The following is a 16,112-nucleotide window of genomic DNA, read 5'->3' on the forward strand; positions in this document are numbered from 1 at the left end:
TTATTTGGTCAGGCATTTCTCAGGACAGCTAAAGATCATGGAAGGGTCCCCTGCAGGTCCCCATTGTCCTCTTTGTTTCCAGTTTCCCCCTCAAATTCAAATCCACCACAAACAGCCTAACAGAGCAGAGAGGAATGCCTTGGTGGAGTTCTGCTCTCTCAAGTAAGTAAAGCTTTAAATGCTACACAGATCTCTTTACATTGTGTAGACTGTGCATTCTTCTGTTACCTCAAGCTAAAAAGCATAGATTTTGATGCTGTTTTATGCTGCTCAGTTTGGCTATTTTTTGGCTATTCTTCCTGCTTGTCTTGGTGAATTAGCATAGTAGGCATCTGCTAGCTAAGGACAAAGGTACAATATAAATGTTAGTAACTAAAGTTGGATTGTTTTTTAGTTTGTCTTTACTGTGGCTACATTGAATACAATGGCAAAGCATTGCGTCATCACACTAACCCCTAAAATTATATTTGCAGGAAACATTCCATTGATTTCCCCACCGTTGAAATAGCCTACTATTAACTATACTATAAGTAGCCTACTCCAACATACACCCACACTCTTCTTCTTCTTCATTTAACTATTTAGTTTTGTGCACTCCTGTTTAAGTTGAAGTTTGCTGAGTTTTAATTGCTATTATATATTTTACAGTTGTTGGCATCCAGGGGTATATGTGTTTGATTGATTGATGTAGTTTATTTAGTAAGACATGAGAATAGTACATGACAGTACATAACAGTACATGGAAGTACAAATTCACAATACAAGGTCTACTAAACTGGAACTCTCATTAAGCACTAAGCTTGTTTAAGATGAGAACCCCATGCACACAAATCATGATGACATATAAGAGGCAGACAGATATACACACTACTATACAGAATGTCATACAATTAGCTTTCAGGTTACTGGTATGAAGAGAGAAAAAAATATATATATATATATACAAAAGAGGAAAATGAAGTAGGGGGGGGGGGTAGGTTAAGACTTAGACAGGGGCCATTTTCGAATTGCAGCCTCCTGAAGGTGTATCTTTAGGGCAGTTTTGAAAGTGAGTAGGGTTTTACACTTCTTTACTCCTTTTGGTAGGGCATTCCACATTTTTGATGAATAGCATGAGAACGAGTTCATTCCCTTAGTTGAGCCAAATCTGGGTTGAACATGATTTGTGGAGCTGCCTCTGGTGTTATAATCATGGACTTCATTAACATTTTGGAAGTATTTTGACAAATACAGGGGGATCGCAATGTTGTGGTGTATCTTGAAGACCAGGCCCATAGCAAGTTGCTGTACTCTGTCCTCAACCCTAAGCCATCCAATCCTAGCAAAATGAGCAGGGGTTAGATGGGTTTTGTGATTGAGGCCAAGAAGTAGCCTTAGAAGTTTGTTTTGGGATGTTTGGAGCCTTGTTTTTAAGGCCTTGGAGGTGTTGTGATACCATGAAGTGCATGCATAATCATAATGACCTTGAATGAGGGCCCCTGCAAGAATCTTCAGAGTATTCTTACTGACTAGACGATCAATCCTCCACAAATAGCGTGTTGTTTGGTTGACATTTTTGATCACTTTTTCGGCGTTTTTGTTACCAGAGAGGTTTGCCTCCAAGATGAAGCCTTGGTAGGTAATTTCATCCTTTCTTTTGATGACATCATCACCTACTTTGATCGTGAAACTCTCTGCCTTTTTAAGGTTAGGACTGGACCCAAAGAGGATGGATTCAGTTTTACCTAGGTGTAATGAGAGTTTGTTGTCAGAGAGCCAGATGCAGATCTTGTTGAGTTCGGAGCTGAGAGTTTTCTCAACCTGCAGCCTGTCCCTGTCCGAGACTAGCAGGGCCGAGTCATCTGCGAACAGGAACAGTTTGCAGTCGCAGGCTGATGACATATCATTCACATATATCAGGAACAGTAAAGGTCCAAGTATACTTCCTTGTGGGACACCACAAGTCACAGGGAGGGGGGGGGGGGGCTGGGTGCCGTTTACTTCCACCACTTGCTCCCTCCCTTCCAGGTAGGATCTCATCCAGTTCACTGACGTATCATCAGAACCTATTGCTTTGAGCTTATTGATCATAATTGGGTGATTAACGGTGTCAAAGGCCTTCTGGAGGTCCAGCATGACCATGCCGCAATATTTGCCCTTGTCGACATCTTGTTTGATAGAGTCGTTCAAATAGAGAAGGCATGTGTCAGTGGAGTGGTTTGTTCTGAAACCAGATTGGAATTTGTAGATTAGATTTTTCTCGGCAAGATACTTATTGACCTGTTCATAGACAAATTTTTTTTGTGTGAGGACCCTTCGGAGTTTTAACAGGTAATCTCCAGCACACACCCTCTTCTTTTTTCTTTCTTTTTGTTTGTAAAGTTTGGCAAATTCAGCAAGAACTGTACTTTGTACTTTTACTTTGATAATGTACTTTTACTTTGATAATTAAAGTGCAAAGGGAGTGCAGTGACTGCAGTCAAACTGTCTCTCAAATAAATTGCAATTTGCTTGTCAACAGTCAAAAGGACAATGGTCAGCAGACAAGACAATACACACACACACACACACACACACACACACACACACACACACACACACACACACACACACACACACACACACACACACGCACACACTGTTGTGTTCCTGTTTCAGTGGTTTAATTGCAATTATTTTTTCTTTTCAGGAGATCATCTCCAGGACCTTGTACTAAACGCTGCGTTCTCCACACTGTTGCCAAACGGCTTGTAAACATCAACACAACCCGCCGCAGAGGGTCTGATCACTGATTGTTACAACAAAGATACAAGGTAACAGCCTTTTTAAAAGAGAGTGACAGAGAGTACACGCTGTTACCCATGGATCGTGAGAAGTACGCAGAGATCCCAGGAGGGAAGAAGGAGCAGCAGGGACAGAGGAGGGGGACGGGGACCCGTACCGGGACCTCCCGCCGCCGATGCTGGCTGATCCTGGTCCTGGGACTGACCCTGGGACTGCAGACCCCCACCAGCACCTCACCGGTCGGCTTCAGGGAGCAGTTCACCTCCAGGTGCGAAGCGTTTACAGCCAAACAAAAACCCAAGAGAATTGAGTGTGAACAGGTCTGGAGTGCATTTGAGAGCGCCTATGTGGGCAAAGATCCATGCAATGTCCCCATGGAGGCCTATGACCCTCTTATCTCAGTAACGCCCTTTGAACCCGCCTGCAACAAAATGATGTTCTGGAGCAAAACCAAGGATGTTGTCCATGAATTGACGGAGAATAAAGACTGCTATGTGACTCTGGAGGACTTTCTGCTGGGCTCCGTGCTGGACGGGCTGACCTGGTGCGGAGAGGAGGGCAGTAATGACACATTAACCAGTGGGTGCCCAGGATGGACTGAGTGTTATAACAACCCTGTCCGTTCGTTCTGGAACCGGGCTTCTGCTGGATTTGCAGAAGCTGCCTGTGGTGATGTCACATCGATGCTCAACGGGTCTATAGCCACACCATTCAATGCTAACAGTATCTTTGGCAGCATTGAGGTCCAGAGGTTCAACGCCACCAGAGTGAAGAGTCTGAATATCGTGTTGGTCAACCAGGAGTCTCTTATTGTGACAGACTGTAACAACCCATCCTTACGGGACCTGCAGAAAGAGCTGGACCCAGGACTTAAATACAAGTGTAAGGAGGTGGCTGAGGCCAACATCACAGCGTGTGCCACAGACCCAGAGTCACCCTGCGGGGCCTGTTGGTAGACAGGATGCAATCCGGGAACCCATCACCATATGAAAAGGAAAAACAGCGCCCTCTGCTGTTTTTGACTATCTCACTTGGCTCTGAGAGGAAGTTGACGTAGCACACGTACGCAAGGAAACCGGGGTTATGGTCTGCCCTCAGCCTTTCACTTCCGGTGGTGCGACTATGTTTTCATTCCCACTAACAATATTTCTACACGGAACACTAACACCACTTCTCCCAGAGAACATGGATCGTTTTGGCTATAAGCCCACTTGTTTCTATGATGAAAGAGCTAAAATAAAAAGTTAAAATGTGAATATCTTTCCGTGGTTTTGTCTGCTCCGAGGACGCTATTGTTAAATGAGTTTCGATTTGTTTCTAGTGGGGAAGGATCGGTACACACGTAAATCCCGCCCACTACATTTGATTGGGTAAAGCGCGGCCTGCTTCCTGATCTGAAGGCACGACCACTTGTAGGCCAGTTCGTGTTTCACCCCAGACAGTTAAGTTGCTTGATTCAGTATTTTGATATTTGATATTCATTTTATTAGACATGCCCCCTTCCTATACAAACTTCAAACTCCATTTTAAGCATGTTGGATTCATCGGAAACACCCGTCCTTGGTTCTGGTGACTGATACTGTCCTTCTAATACGTGAAAAAAATATTTTTCCAAATGATTAAAACATTATAATAATTGAAAAAACACGGCCCCCTCACGTCACGTGCTAGAGGGACATTATCTGTCACCAGAACTAGGGCTTGGTGATTTCAATGAATCCAATGTGGTTAAAATGGAGTTACTATGGGAAGGACGCATGTCAAAGATCTAAATACTGAGTCAAGCAACTTAAACACTGTCTGGGGTGTTCACAATGAGTATAAATATGTTAAAATTATGTTTGGGAAAGTGAAATATCCCTCTAAGTCAATGATACATTCATGAATGTTTGCATAGGCATTAAGGTATAGATTAATTTACACTAGGAGCCTTATTGATATCATGGACCGACTGATCAATATGCTGCAGAAATGTAAAGACAAAAAATACATAATAATAATCTTTTATACATACTGTAGTTCTCCGAGTCTGTTTTGATACTTTTTTATATTTTTGAAAGGGACCTGGGATGTGGTAAATGTACTGTACTCTAGTCTAAACTGCCAGTGCTGCTGTCATAAAATAATATTCTATTTTCATTTCATATCTCATTTTCAAAATCCCAAAACAAACTAGAAGGCTACTTCTTGGCCACAATCACAAAACCCATCTAACCCCTGCTCATTTTGCTAGGACAGAGAACAGCAACTTGCTATGGGCCTGGTCTTCAAGATACACCACAACATTGGATCCCCCTGTATTTGTCTAAATACTTCCTAAATGTTAATGAAGTCCATGATCATAACACCAGAGGCAGCTCCACAAATCATGTTCAACCCAGATTTGGCTCAACAAAGGGAATGAACTCGTTCTCATGCTATTCATCAAAAATGTGGAATGCCCTACCAAAAGGAGTAAAGGAGTGTAAAACCCTACTCACTTTCAAAACTGCCCTAAAGATACACCTTCAGGAGGCTGCAATTCAAAATGGCCCCTGTCTAAGTCTTAACCTACCCCCCTACCCCCCCCCCCATTTATTTTTCTTCTCTTGTAAACATTTTTTCACTCTTCATACCATTAACCTGTAAGCTGATTGTATGACATTCTGTATAGTAGTGTGTATATCTGTCTGTCTCTTATATGTCATCATGATTTGTGTGCATGGGGATCTCATCTTAAAGGGACACTTCGCCGATTTTGATAAAAATCCTATTTTTATGAAGTCTAGGACCCCATAAACATGATCCTGGTGTGTTTTTTGTGTTGTATCTGTGTTTTTAGATTTTTTTATCCGTGAGACGATCCCCAAAGCGTCAAATGACGTTTTCAGAGGGTTCTCACCTTATGTCCGCACTACATGACTGCAGGTGACTACAGGTGTAGTTCAAATCCAAACCAACCCCCATGGCTCAAAGGACCGGCCCCTGAGGGTGTCTCCCTAACATGTCGTACACCCTTCTTTCCCCACTCGGCCACTCCCATTAGCTACCTCACATGCACAATCATGGCGTCTGCAAACATATCAGAGCCCGACCAATCCGTGGAGGAAGATGACTATTTTTTACGTTATCTCGGAGTCAGATATACAGCAGGGTTACTTATTTGAACCCGAGTACACCGAAGAACAACCGCAGCACAGGGACGAGGCGGGCAGCAGTAGCTGCTGTGGCGGACGAGGAGCAGCAACGCGTCGGGATGATTCTTGCTGGAAGTGGAACATACACAGTAGCCTGTCCTATCCTATACATGAGGGACACAACGTGAGTGCTGGCATCAATCTTTTATTATTGGATTTGTGGAGCCGTGGCGTGCATACGGAAAGTTAGTTATTGTTTACTTTGACTGTAGCCCTGAAACATTACGGTCTTGGCGGAACTTCAACCTGGTTTTGGCACTTTTTCAGTTTACAGCCCGTTCATCTACATAAACGGTCAGATTTCAAATGTAAAGTTCTTACCCCGTTGCCACGGATGTTACAATTGTAATCGGGTGGGTCTAAGTACCCTTATCTTCCGTATTGTTCAATAAAAAAAAAACATTTAAATCCGAACGGTGGCCATTTTCTCATAGATGTATAATGTATCAGAGTGCAATACACATCCCAACCGATAGGGTCGCGTAGTTGAAAGCATAAGGAGAAAATGGCCACAGATTGGATTAAAATGCTTTTTATTAAACAATACGGAAGATACTGGTACTTAGACCCACCCAATTCAAATTGTAACATCCGTGGCATGAGGTCAGCACTTTATATTTGAAATCTGAACGTTTTATGTAGATGTACGGTCTGTACATGTAGAAAGTGCAAACACCAGGTTGAAGCTCCGCCATGACTGTCATGTTTCAGAGCTACTGATCTCATGACGTCGGTGCCGCTCGGTGGGTCCCCGAAAATAGCAGATCTACAAGCTCACAACGCTTCGCGGACTCGACACTTTGTGAGCTTGTAGGTCTGCTATTTTCGGTGCGCATGTAACTAAGAATAAATTAGGTATCATCACGTCGGATGATATCCATGTAAACTACAAGTCTAATCTAATGTGTTCTTTCCAATGACAGGACAGAAAGTTGTCATCAGCCTGCAAAAATGAAGGAACTGCAGATGAAGACCTGGGCTGGGACTACAGCCATATATATATTTTTTCTAAATAAAACTGTTACATTTACACACTGCTTGCTCTACTCATTGGTATATTCTACATTGTGCAGTGGTGGAAAAAGTACTCAAATATTTTACTTAAGTAAAAGTACCAATACTGCAATGTAGAAATACTCTGTTACAAGTAAAAGTCCAGAATTAAAAATGTACTTGAATAAAAGTACAAAAGTATTGGCATCAAAATGTACTTAAAGTACCAAAAGTAAAAGTACTAAAATATTTGAAAATAGCAGATCTACAAGCTCACAACGCGTCGCATCGCGACGCGTTGTGAGCTTGTAGATCGGCTATTTTCAAACAGCCTAGGTATAAAATAGGGCTAAAGTGATTAAAGTATGTTTCATAATATAATAATTTATATATGAAAAGTAACTAGTAACTAAAGTTCTCAAATAATTGTAGTGGAATAAAAGTACAATATTTGCCTCTGAGATGTAGTGGAGTAGAAGTAAAAGTATTGGAAATTGGAAATACTCAAATAAAGTACAAATACCTCAAAATTGTACTTAAGTACAGTACTTAAGTAAATGTACTTAGTTACTTTCCACCACTGACATTGTGTAAGCATTATAATGACAAAATGTATGTACACCCAATTCTATAAGGGTTCTTTTGAACTGTTTCATGATATAGGATAGGAGATGGTCTTTCATTTGGCAGAATGGTACATAATTACATGCATTACAGATATAATAGTGAAAAACTCTTGTACATTCTGTTAGTATTTACTACATGTAATCATTATTTTTCTGGGGACCCCAGCACATTGGATTCAACTTTACTGGTCTTAGATACAATAGGCTATAGTAAAACCTAATATTATCCATATACACCAATTGAAAGCATGAAACGGTCTCATTTGAAAAAAAAAAGAAAAGAAAAACGATTACGCTGTGTATGACAAGAGTATTTGAACATTAGCATGTCATACTCTAAAGTAATGGCCATCATGTGTTCTATAAGTTTAGTCCAAAGAATATAACTGGAAATGACAGTGAAACATTATGTTCTCAGAAATAAGGAATCACACATGACATGAGTATGAAACGTTTTGTTTTATTATTATATTGTTGACTATGCCTCATCGCCATGGATGTCCCGACTATAGATGGAGCACCGGACTGTCTTCATGGTGGGAACTGGGAAGGAATGTTGAACACACACACATTTGCGCTATACTCTGCTAATTTACACATGATATTTAGTTTGCTAAAAGATGCAATCAATACAGAATACAACAGCAGCAAAGATTGAATAGTTTCACAGAACGGAACATTCAAGTCTATTCAGTGTTGCCAGATCTTGTGAGAAATAAGCAACCAGGTCTATGAAAACAAGCCCAAAAAATAATACCTAGGCCAAGAGCACTTGAAACCTAGACATGGGCTATTTGAAAATTGCCGATCTACAAGCTCACAACGCGTAGCGATGTGACGCATTGTGAGGTTGTAGATCTGCTATTTTCTAAGAAATCTTGAGGAAAAAAAGCGCTAAATGTATGGAATATTTTTTGAAACATTTTAACAACACAAATCTGGTACAGGGGTCCTTGGCAGAAATTATTATTTCAGATGAGGGTCCGTGGACAAGTACACAATTATTTTATTTATGTATTTAAAAACAAGCCCAAAAAAAGTAACCCGCAACTACCAATATTTACAAAGTCCCAGAGTCGCTTATAATAAGCAGACATGGCAACACTGGTTGATGTGGATGACAACATCAACATGTGTTGATGTTGTTGTAGTGAGAACTGGGAGGGGAAAGTTACAATGTAGACCACACCCCCACGCATCCTCCCCTCCCCACAAGGAAGGGCAGTGCCCCAAAGCATTATGGTCATTGTAGTAATGCAGCAGTCCAGTCAAACCCCAGTCAAAAACACATACTTCTATATTGTTCTGGCCATAGGGTGCACATTTCAAAATTTGCTACTGTTATCTACTACAAATATTATTAACATTGAGTGACTAAGTTCTTCCAGGGGTGAAATGCTCCTTTAAACAAGCTCAGTGCTTAATGAGTCTCCCAGTTTAGTAGACCTTGTATTGTGAATTTGTACTTCCATGTACTGATGTTCTCATGTCTTACTAAATAAAGTACATCAATCAATCAATCCAGGACCCAATGCTTGACGACAAAGAGCTTGAGGACCACAACGGGTCTTTTTCATGCCGCGCTTGTAGATCTGCTATTTAACTCAAATCTTTGCTTCTGGGGTCCCTGGAACAAATTACGTTTCTTTATTTTCTATATTTCTTCCTGTGGATTATACCAGGGACAAATGACTTGGATTTAGCTCTTCCATGGACCCACCTGTGGATTACACCAAGTAGCCTACAAGTGACTGTGTTGTCCTTTTCCCCCTATTTTTCTTTGCTCTTCCTCATGGACTATACCAGTGTCAGTCTACTTTGTGGATTATGCGGTCGACACACGCACCTTAATCCTGTGTATAATGCACTGACTTTTGTCTTTTATTGTTTTTTCTTTCTTTCTAAGCACCTTAAGTAACGTCCATAAGTATATCATGCACAGTATACATTGCTGCTATGCTCACGCACATATCTTATCTCAGGTACTAGTGTAAATATGTAGACACGAATTTCACCCACTTTTTTTTACGTAAACCTGTGATGTGACAATAAACCTGATTCAGAATCTTTGAATATGTATTTCTAGAGTGAACATTTTTAACTCAAATCTTTGCTTCTGGGGTCCCTGGAACAAAATACTTTTCTTTGAAACAGTTTAACTTATCTGTGTGCTCCTGTTCCATTGTTTTGTATAAATACATTTCTTTTTCTTGATCAATAAACATAATTACATGAGTTCTGCCTATTTGTTTTTCTATATATATGTATATGTATGCGTATGTGTGTGTGTGTGTGTGTGTGTGTGTGTGTGTGTGTGTGTGTGTGTGTGTGTGTGTGTGTGTGTGTGTGTGTGTGTGTGTGTGTATATATATATATATATATATATATATATATATATATATGTATATAAATAAATTAGTGCAGGTAGTGGGGGGGGGGGGGACAAGCCACAGCCCCCTGGGGGGGAATTAACAAGAATTAGCATGCAGAATTGTGGGGTGGGTGGGTGGGTGGGGTTATAAGCCACAGCTTCCAATCAAATGTAGTTTTCTGCACATGCTCAGAAGTGGTTGGGGTGGGAGGGGTGGGGTTTGTGAGGTCCTTGCTGGCAGACACCACAGGGGGTAAATGCAAATGAATGTCTCAGAAATGGTACATTTACCTGGATATGTGGGAGGTATGTGGGAGGTGGTACATTAATGAATGAGGGCAACATACACACACATACTCCCGTAAGTATCAGGGGTATGCCTGAGGAATACCCTCCCAAAATCATTGCTTTTCACCCAGTGTTTACTTTACTGGAGTATTTCCAATGTTCAGTACTTTTACTTCTACTCCACTAAATCTCAGAGGCAAATAATTATACTTTTACTCCACTACAACTATTTGAAAACTTTAGTTACTAGTTACTTTGCAGACATAAATTATTACATTATAAAACATACATTAACCACTTTAGCCCTATTTTATACCAAGGCTATTTGAAAATAGCCAATCTACAAGATATATATATAGGAGATATGCTATTTTCAAACATTTGAGTACTTTTACTTTTGGTACTTTAAGTACATTTTGATACCAATACTTCTGTACTTTTACTGAAGTAAATTTTCCATTCCGGACTTTTACTTGTAACAGAGTACTTCTGCATTGCAGTATTGATACTTTTACTTAAGTAAAATATTTGAGTACTTTTTCCACCACTGCAAATCGATAAATGAACACAATGAGTTCAATATAACGGCACTTTTATAGATAATGATTTCTTTACAAATGGTCTGGAAAGTAAATAATTATAATCTTGTGAAGGACAAACACCATCCCAGTAATGGACTCTTTGTGATGATGCAGAATTGTAAATGCTGGAGGTGAAACACAGCTCGGTGCTCAATAGGCTCAGAAAGAGTCTCTCCCTGCAGCAGGTCAAAAAACAATAACAAAAGAACAAAGAAATAAAACAAAACAAAAAGTGCATTCATACTGCAAGATTCCCAAGCAACTGTTCAAAATGTTACTTGCACATTGTACAGACTTCTGAAATAAACCATCCATGAAAATTATGGATAAGATCAATTGATCTTATCCATAATGTTCTTATTGTTATGTATTTTACATCCAGTATTATTATTCTTATTATCTTGTTGTGTTTTATGTTAGCACAGTCCTTGCTGAACATGTCCCACCAACATTTCACTGCTTGTACCATGTATGTGTGAATTACAAATAGACCCCTCTTGATTCTTGATTCATGTGCAACTTGTTTAAAAACATTTTTGATCCCCCAAAACAGTTGAGGCTTCGCACTCCCGCAAGGTGGGGCATAGAACCCATAGGTTGGGAACCACGCTGCATGCTGTTTCCTGTCTGTTTGTATTTTTCTTTGTGGAAGTTAGTGATTCACCAACAGATGGGGTCAGGTACAGTACCGTCAGGTGGGAGAGCTCGGAGCTCAGAAATAATGGTGCTGAACGCGCAGCTGAAGTGCATCAACAAAAAACCCTCGCAGAGGTCCCTGGGCAAAGCAGTCAACAACGTACCGGAGCATATGCAGGGGCAGGGCCCACGTTGACTGCATCGTGCGCGGGAACCTGTTGAGGAACTGCAGGAAACTCCAGCGGGCGGGGCCCCTGTGGTGGGCTCTGAGGTGGGCCAACGCGGGGCCTAATGAGGTCAGGGGCGACACGCCTGCAGTCCTTTATATGCCCCTGATCCTGGTGCTTCTCGGGGACAGGCGCTGTAGTGGAGGCTGGGTTTTGAGGCAGACATGGACAGCGCATTGATCCAGTCACTGGGTGGATGTGTGTTTTAGCAGCGGTGCTAGTTGGCGGGGGGCACAGCAGCAGCGCTTCAGGGAGCATGGAGTGACAGACATGAGGCCATGGGCTGTCCTGATTGGTGCTCTGGAGAATTGCCTGTTGACATGTGGCTTGTTGGTTGTCAGTGAGGGCGATGGGGGCGGGGGGAGGGGGGGGGGGGCCCGGACAGTTGTGGTGGTTGGCTGGGGGAGGCTGGCTGGTCGGGACCGTGCGTGTGTGTGCGTGTGTGTGTCTGTGTCTGTGTGTGTGTGTGTGTGTGTGTGAGCATGCGTGCGTGCGTGTGTGCGTGTGCGCGTGTGCGTGCGTGCACGTGTTGAGGGGGAGTAGCCTTCAGCCTATCAAATCTACAGTAAAACTTAATGAGCTTGTCGGGCCAGTGAGGACTGTCTGCCACGTGTGATTGTCTTGTGTGCATGATGTGTGCGTGGGAGGGGTCCTAACGCTATGCGTTAGGACATTTTCTCTCTTCTTCCTTCATGCTTTGTCTCTTTCTATCTCTCTCTCTCATACACACGCACGTGCGTGCGAACACACACACACACACACACACACACACACACACACACACACACACACACACACACACACACACACACACACACACACACACACACACACACACACACACACACACACACACACACACACACACAGACACACACACACACACACACACACACACACACACACAGAAATTCAGAGCTCTATGGTAGTCTAGTCTTTACTGTTATTGTACCCAGAGGTTGTTTTGCTGAACATTGCAGTAACAGCTTGCATCACGTTTTAAATGTTTTACTCGAGCATTATAGGCACAAGCCAGCCTATGTGCACCTCAGCCTCCAGCAACACCTCACCATCGCCGGGGTTGGTCTGATAGAGGAGACCTAGGCTTCCATCTGACAGCGACTTCACTCTCGACAGCGATTCCAGCCAGTATTCCTGTGAACACCCTTTTGTTAGGACAAAGTAGAAAGGTACCACGGCCAGGGTTGCCAGATCTGCTTATTATAATTTCCCCGCAAGATTTTATTTGAAAATAGCCGATCTAGATCTGCTATTTTCAAATAGCTGATGTATATGTTAAAGTGCTCATGTGGTAATGGTCGCTTCTTTTGGGCTGGTTTTCCTAGACCTGGTTGCTTGTTTCTCTCACAGAATCTGGCAACGCTGACCACGGCCCAAAAAGAAATGCAGGCGGGAGGGAGGAGATCACACAGGAATAGGGCAGCGTCTTCGGGGTGAGGAGACTGTACAAGACTCAGCAATCAATATTTTGTCTACACAACTGACTGACGACCAAATGAACCTTTTGTCTAAGGGCCTGTCATTTGTCCCCAGAAGAGGCGTCAGTGCCTTTGGTTTGAAAGTAGATTTATCAAAGTGTTTCTGACAGATTAAGCTGAAATAGTTATTTTCCCGTAACGTTGAAGCTGCAATTCTAACTCTGTAACTCCAACTACTTCTCCCTTTAGGCCTATAAGCAGGTTTCCCATTAATACTTTCTGTCGGATAGTTGAACATGGGCATGATGGCATGATGAAAACCACTATTCAACCTCCTCGTGTGGCAGCTAAGGAATTCAAAAAAAATGTGGTAATCAAACCTGCTGATATCTTTGTCCAAGATGCAGATAAATATCAAGCTGAAGTCCTCTCCCAAATATCAAATGAAAAATTCTATAAAGAAGTTGGAAGTCTCGCCGATGAATTGAAAAAAATAAGAAAACAGTTTTAAAAGTTAATTCGAATTTGACTTTTTATACAGCCAACATCCTACTCGACCTATATTTTTCAAGATGCATAAATCATTAATGAATCCCCCAGGTCATCCTATATAGTGGCTCACCTACTCTTTGCTGTCTCCCTTGTGAGAATTTTTTGATTTTTACACAAAACCCTTTGCACAGACCATCATCTTATATTAAAGATTCAAAAATACTTTATGAATAAGATTTCTAACCTTAATGATATTCCAGATATTGTATTTTCCTTTAGATGTGGCTAGCCTGTACAGCAACATACAACATGAAGGTTGTCTCGAAGCACATACGTTCTTTTTACAGTATCGACACAACACAGTTAATCCCCCTAATGAATTAATCATTTAATTGGCAGTTTTTTTTTAAATGAAATATAATTACTTTTGTTTTGGTAATTACTTCCATCTTCAGACATGTGGCACGAACATGGGTTCAATTTGTGAGCCTAATTATGCATATAGGCCTACATGCGTACGGTTTATTTGAGAAGGCTTTTGTTTCCAATCCAAGAGCCACAAGAGCCACTGAAATTATGTTTTGGTGCTATGTGTGCTCCAGGGTAATATTACTAATATACTCTGAAACTGTTTTGATTGTAACTTACATTTCACTATGGTACAAAAGGTACACTTTTTAGACAAGTGAGAGATGCCGGTGTGTTATCTACAACCTTCTATATAGGAAGGACTCTGAGACAGATAAAAACACCCCAGCTACCACCCCACGCCTCTGAGGAGGGGTCTCCCTGAAAGCCCATTGAATCCAATTTAAGGATTTGTCACTCTGCAGAAGATTTTACGGGAAAATTAAATCTCGTTGGCTCAACGAGTATATCCTACAGTACGCCTTGGCTTGACCAAGCTTACAACATAGCACTCCAAAAACCTTGCGCTGAACTTTTAAGCACCAGTAATAAAAACAAGAAGAAATTCTCTATCACATGCATGACTACATACCGTATTCTCCCAACTCACGCGTCATTAAGTCAGTCTTTTAAAAAGCACACATTCCACTGTCAGATCCAGAAGTACCTTCCCAAGATCCCCCCCCTCTTTATTTTGTAAAGCCGCAATCCGGAACGTATTTTAATGAATAAAACATTATGTTAACCAATCGGTATGGTAGACTATGTTAATACAATATAACTCTATCTCTATCTCTCCACAACTACTCCATATGTATGGGGAGTGACCCCGTATGGCAGGTGCAGTGGATACTTATTTAAGACACACTAGTAGCACTGGCACACACAGAAAGCTATGCGTGATAACTCGAGGTTTTACTTGATCAACACGGATTCTGAGTTACTTCGCGGCGGAAAGACAGCTTCTTCACACAGAGTACAAAGGTTATAAACGTCACTGAACATTCTCTATTGCATCGAGACTATAGCCGCATATTCCATATGTATGGGGGCTGTATGTAAGACACCTCGTGGGGAAGCAAAGTAGTCCCAGAATCCCCTAACGTACCTTACAGCGGAGCTGTAGGTCACCTAACACCAGCTTTAGAGAGTGTAGTAGGCGGTACTTGGTGAAGGTAGATGGATCCATGGGGCTGTTGTGTGTAGATCTCCTCCATAGAGGCATCCTGCCTCAGGGCCCATAAGGTCGCCACACATTGAGAGTGCCCCATATGGTACCTAGCCCTGGTCCATAGCATTAGAATATACATGGGCAACTGGTGGCCCGGGGGCCACATGCGGCCCCCACCTTCACTTAATGCAGCAGGTTAATATCGGTATACTGATATCTCATTGATTTCAGCTGTTACAATTCCAAACATTAACATGACCCGCTTTTATTACTTCAGTCTGACTAGCATTAAAAGTCTTTTTTATGTCCAATGTATTTGTATTTAACCCATTGAGACCTGAAGCCGATTCTACATGTCTCCTAAATCTCAACAGTTTTCTGAAAAACGTATGTTTCTATATCAGTGGTGCTCAATCTTTTTCATGTCAAGGACCCCCAAAATTATATGTATTTGGCCGCGGACCCCCATCAAAATATTTTGTTCCAGGGACCCCCAGAAGCAAAGATTTGAGTTAAAATGTTCGCTTGAAAAATATATTATGTTCAAAGATTTGCACACATTTTCATGATTTTTCAAAAATAGCAGATATACAAGCTCGTAGCGCGGCACTCGGTGCCGCGCTATGAGCTTGTAGATCTGCTATTTTTGAATAGCCTAAAGTGTAAAATAATGCTTTTTAGCTCAAATCAAAAAATTACACAGTTCCAGGTCTAAATGGGTTAAGTTCATAAAGTTAACATAAGTATAACTAAATGCATTTGAAATTAAATAAGAATGTCACTTCAGGATTCCAATTCAAAAATAGTCGCAAAGAAATCTGGATTCCAATTCAAAAATAGCACCAAAAAAAATAGCAGATCGACAAACTCAAAACGTGTCTCACTGCGACACGTTTTGAGCTTGTAGATCGGCAATTTTTGCTACTTTTGTGTGACATAGA

General features: G+C 41.5%; 1 protein-coding gene across 1 annotated transcript; it reads left to right on the forward strand.

Moving 5' to 3' along the window:
* Positions 1 to 2,840: 2,840 nt before the first annotated feature.
* LOC308100504 (ADP-ribosyl cyclase/cyclic ADP-ribose hydrolase 1-like) lies at positions 2,841 to 3,719 on the forward strand (the record flags this gene model as incomplete). The annotated part of the gene is made up of 1 exon (XM_080449569.1): positions 2,841 to 3,719. One exon carries the CDS (start codon positions 2,841 to 2,843, stop codon positions 3,717 to 3,719), a length of 879 nt encoding a protein of 292 aa, XP_080305695.1.
* Positions 3,720 to 16,112: the final 12,393 nt, after the last annotated feature.

This window comes from Gymnoscopelus braueri (assembly GCF_963280865.1).
Source record: "Gymnoscopelus braueri genome assembly, chromosome: 14".
Classification (NCBI taxonomy): Eukaryota; Metazoa; Chordata; class Actinopteri; order Myctophiformes; family Myctophidae; genus Gymnoscopelus; species Gymnoscopelus braueri.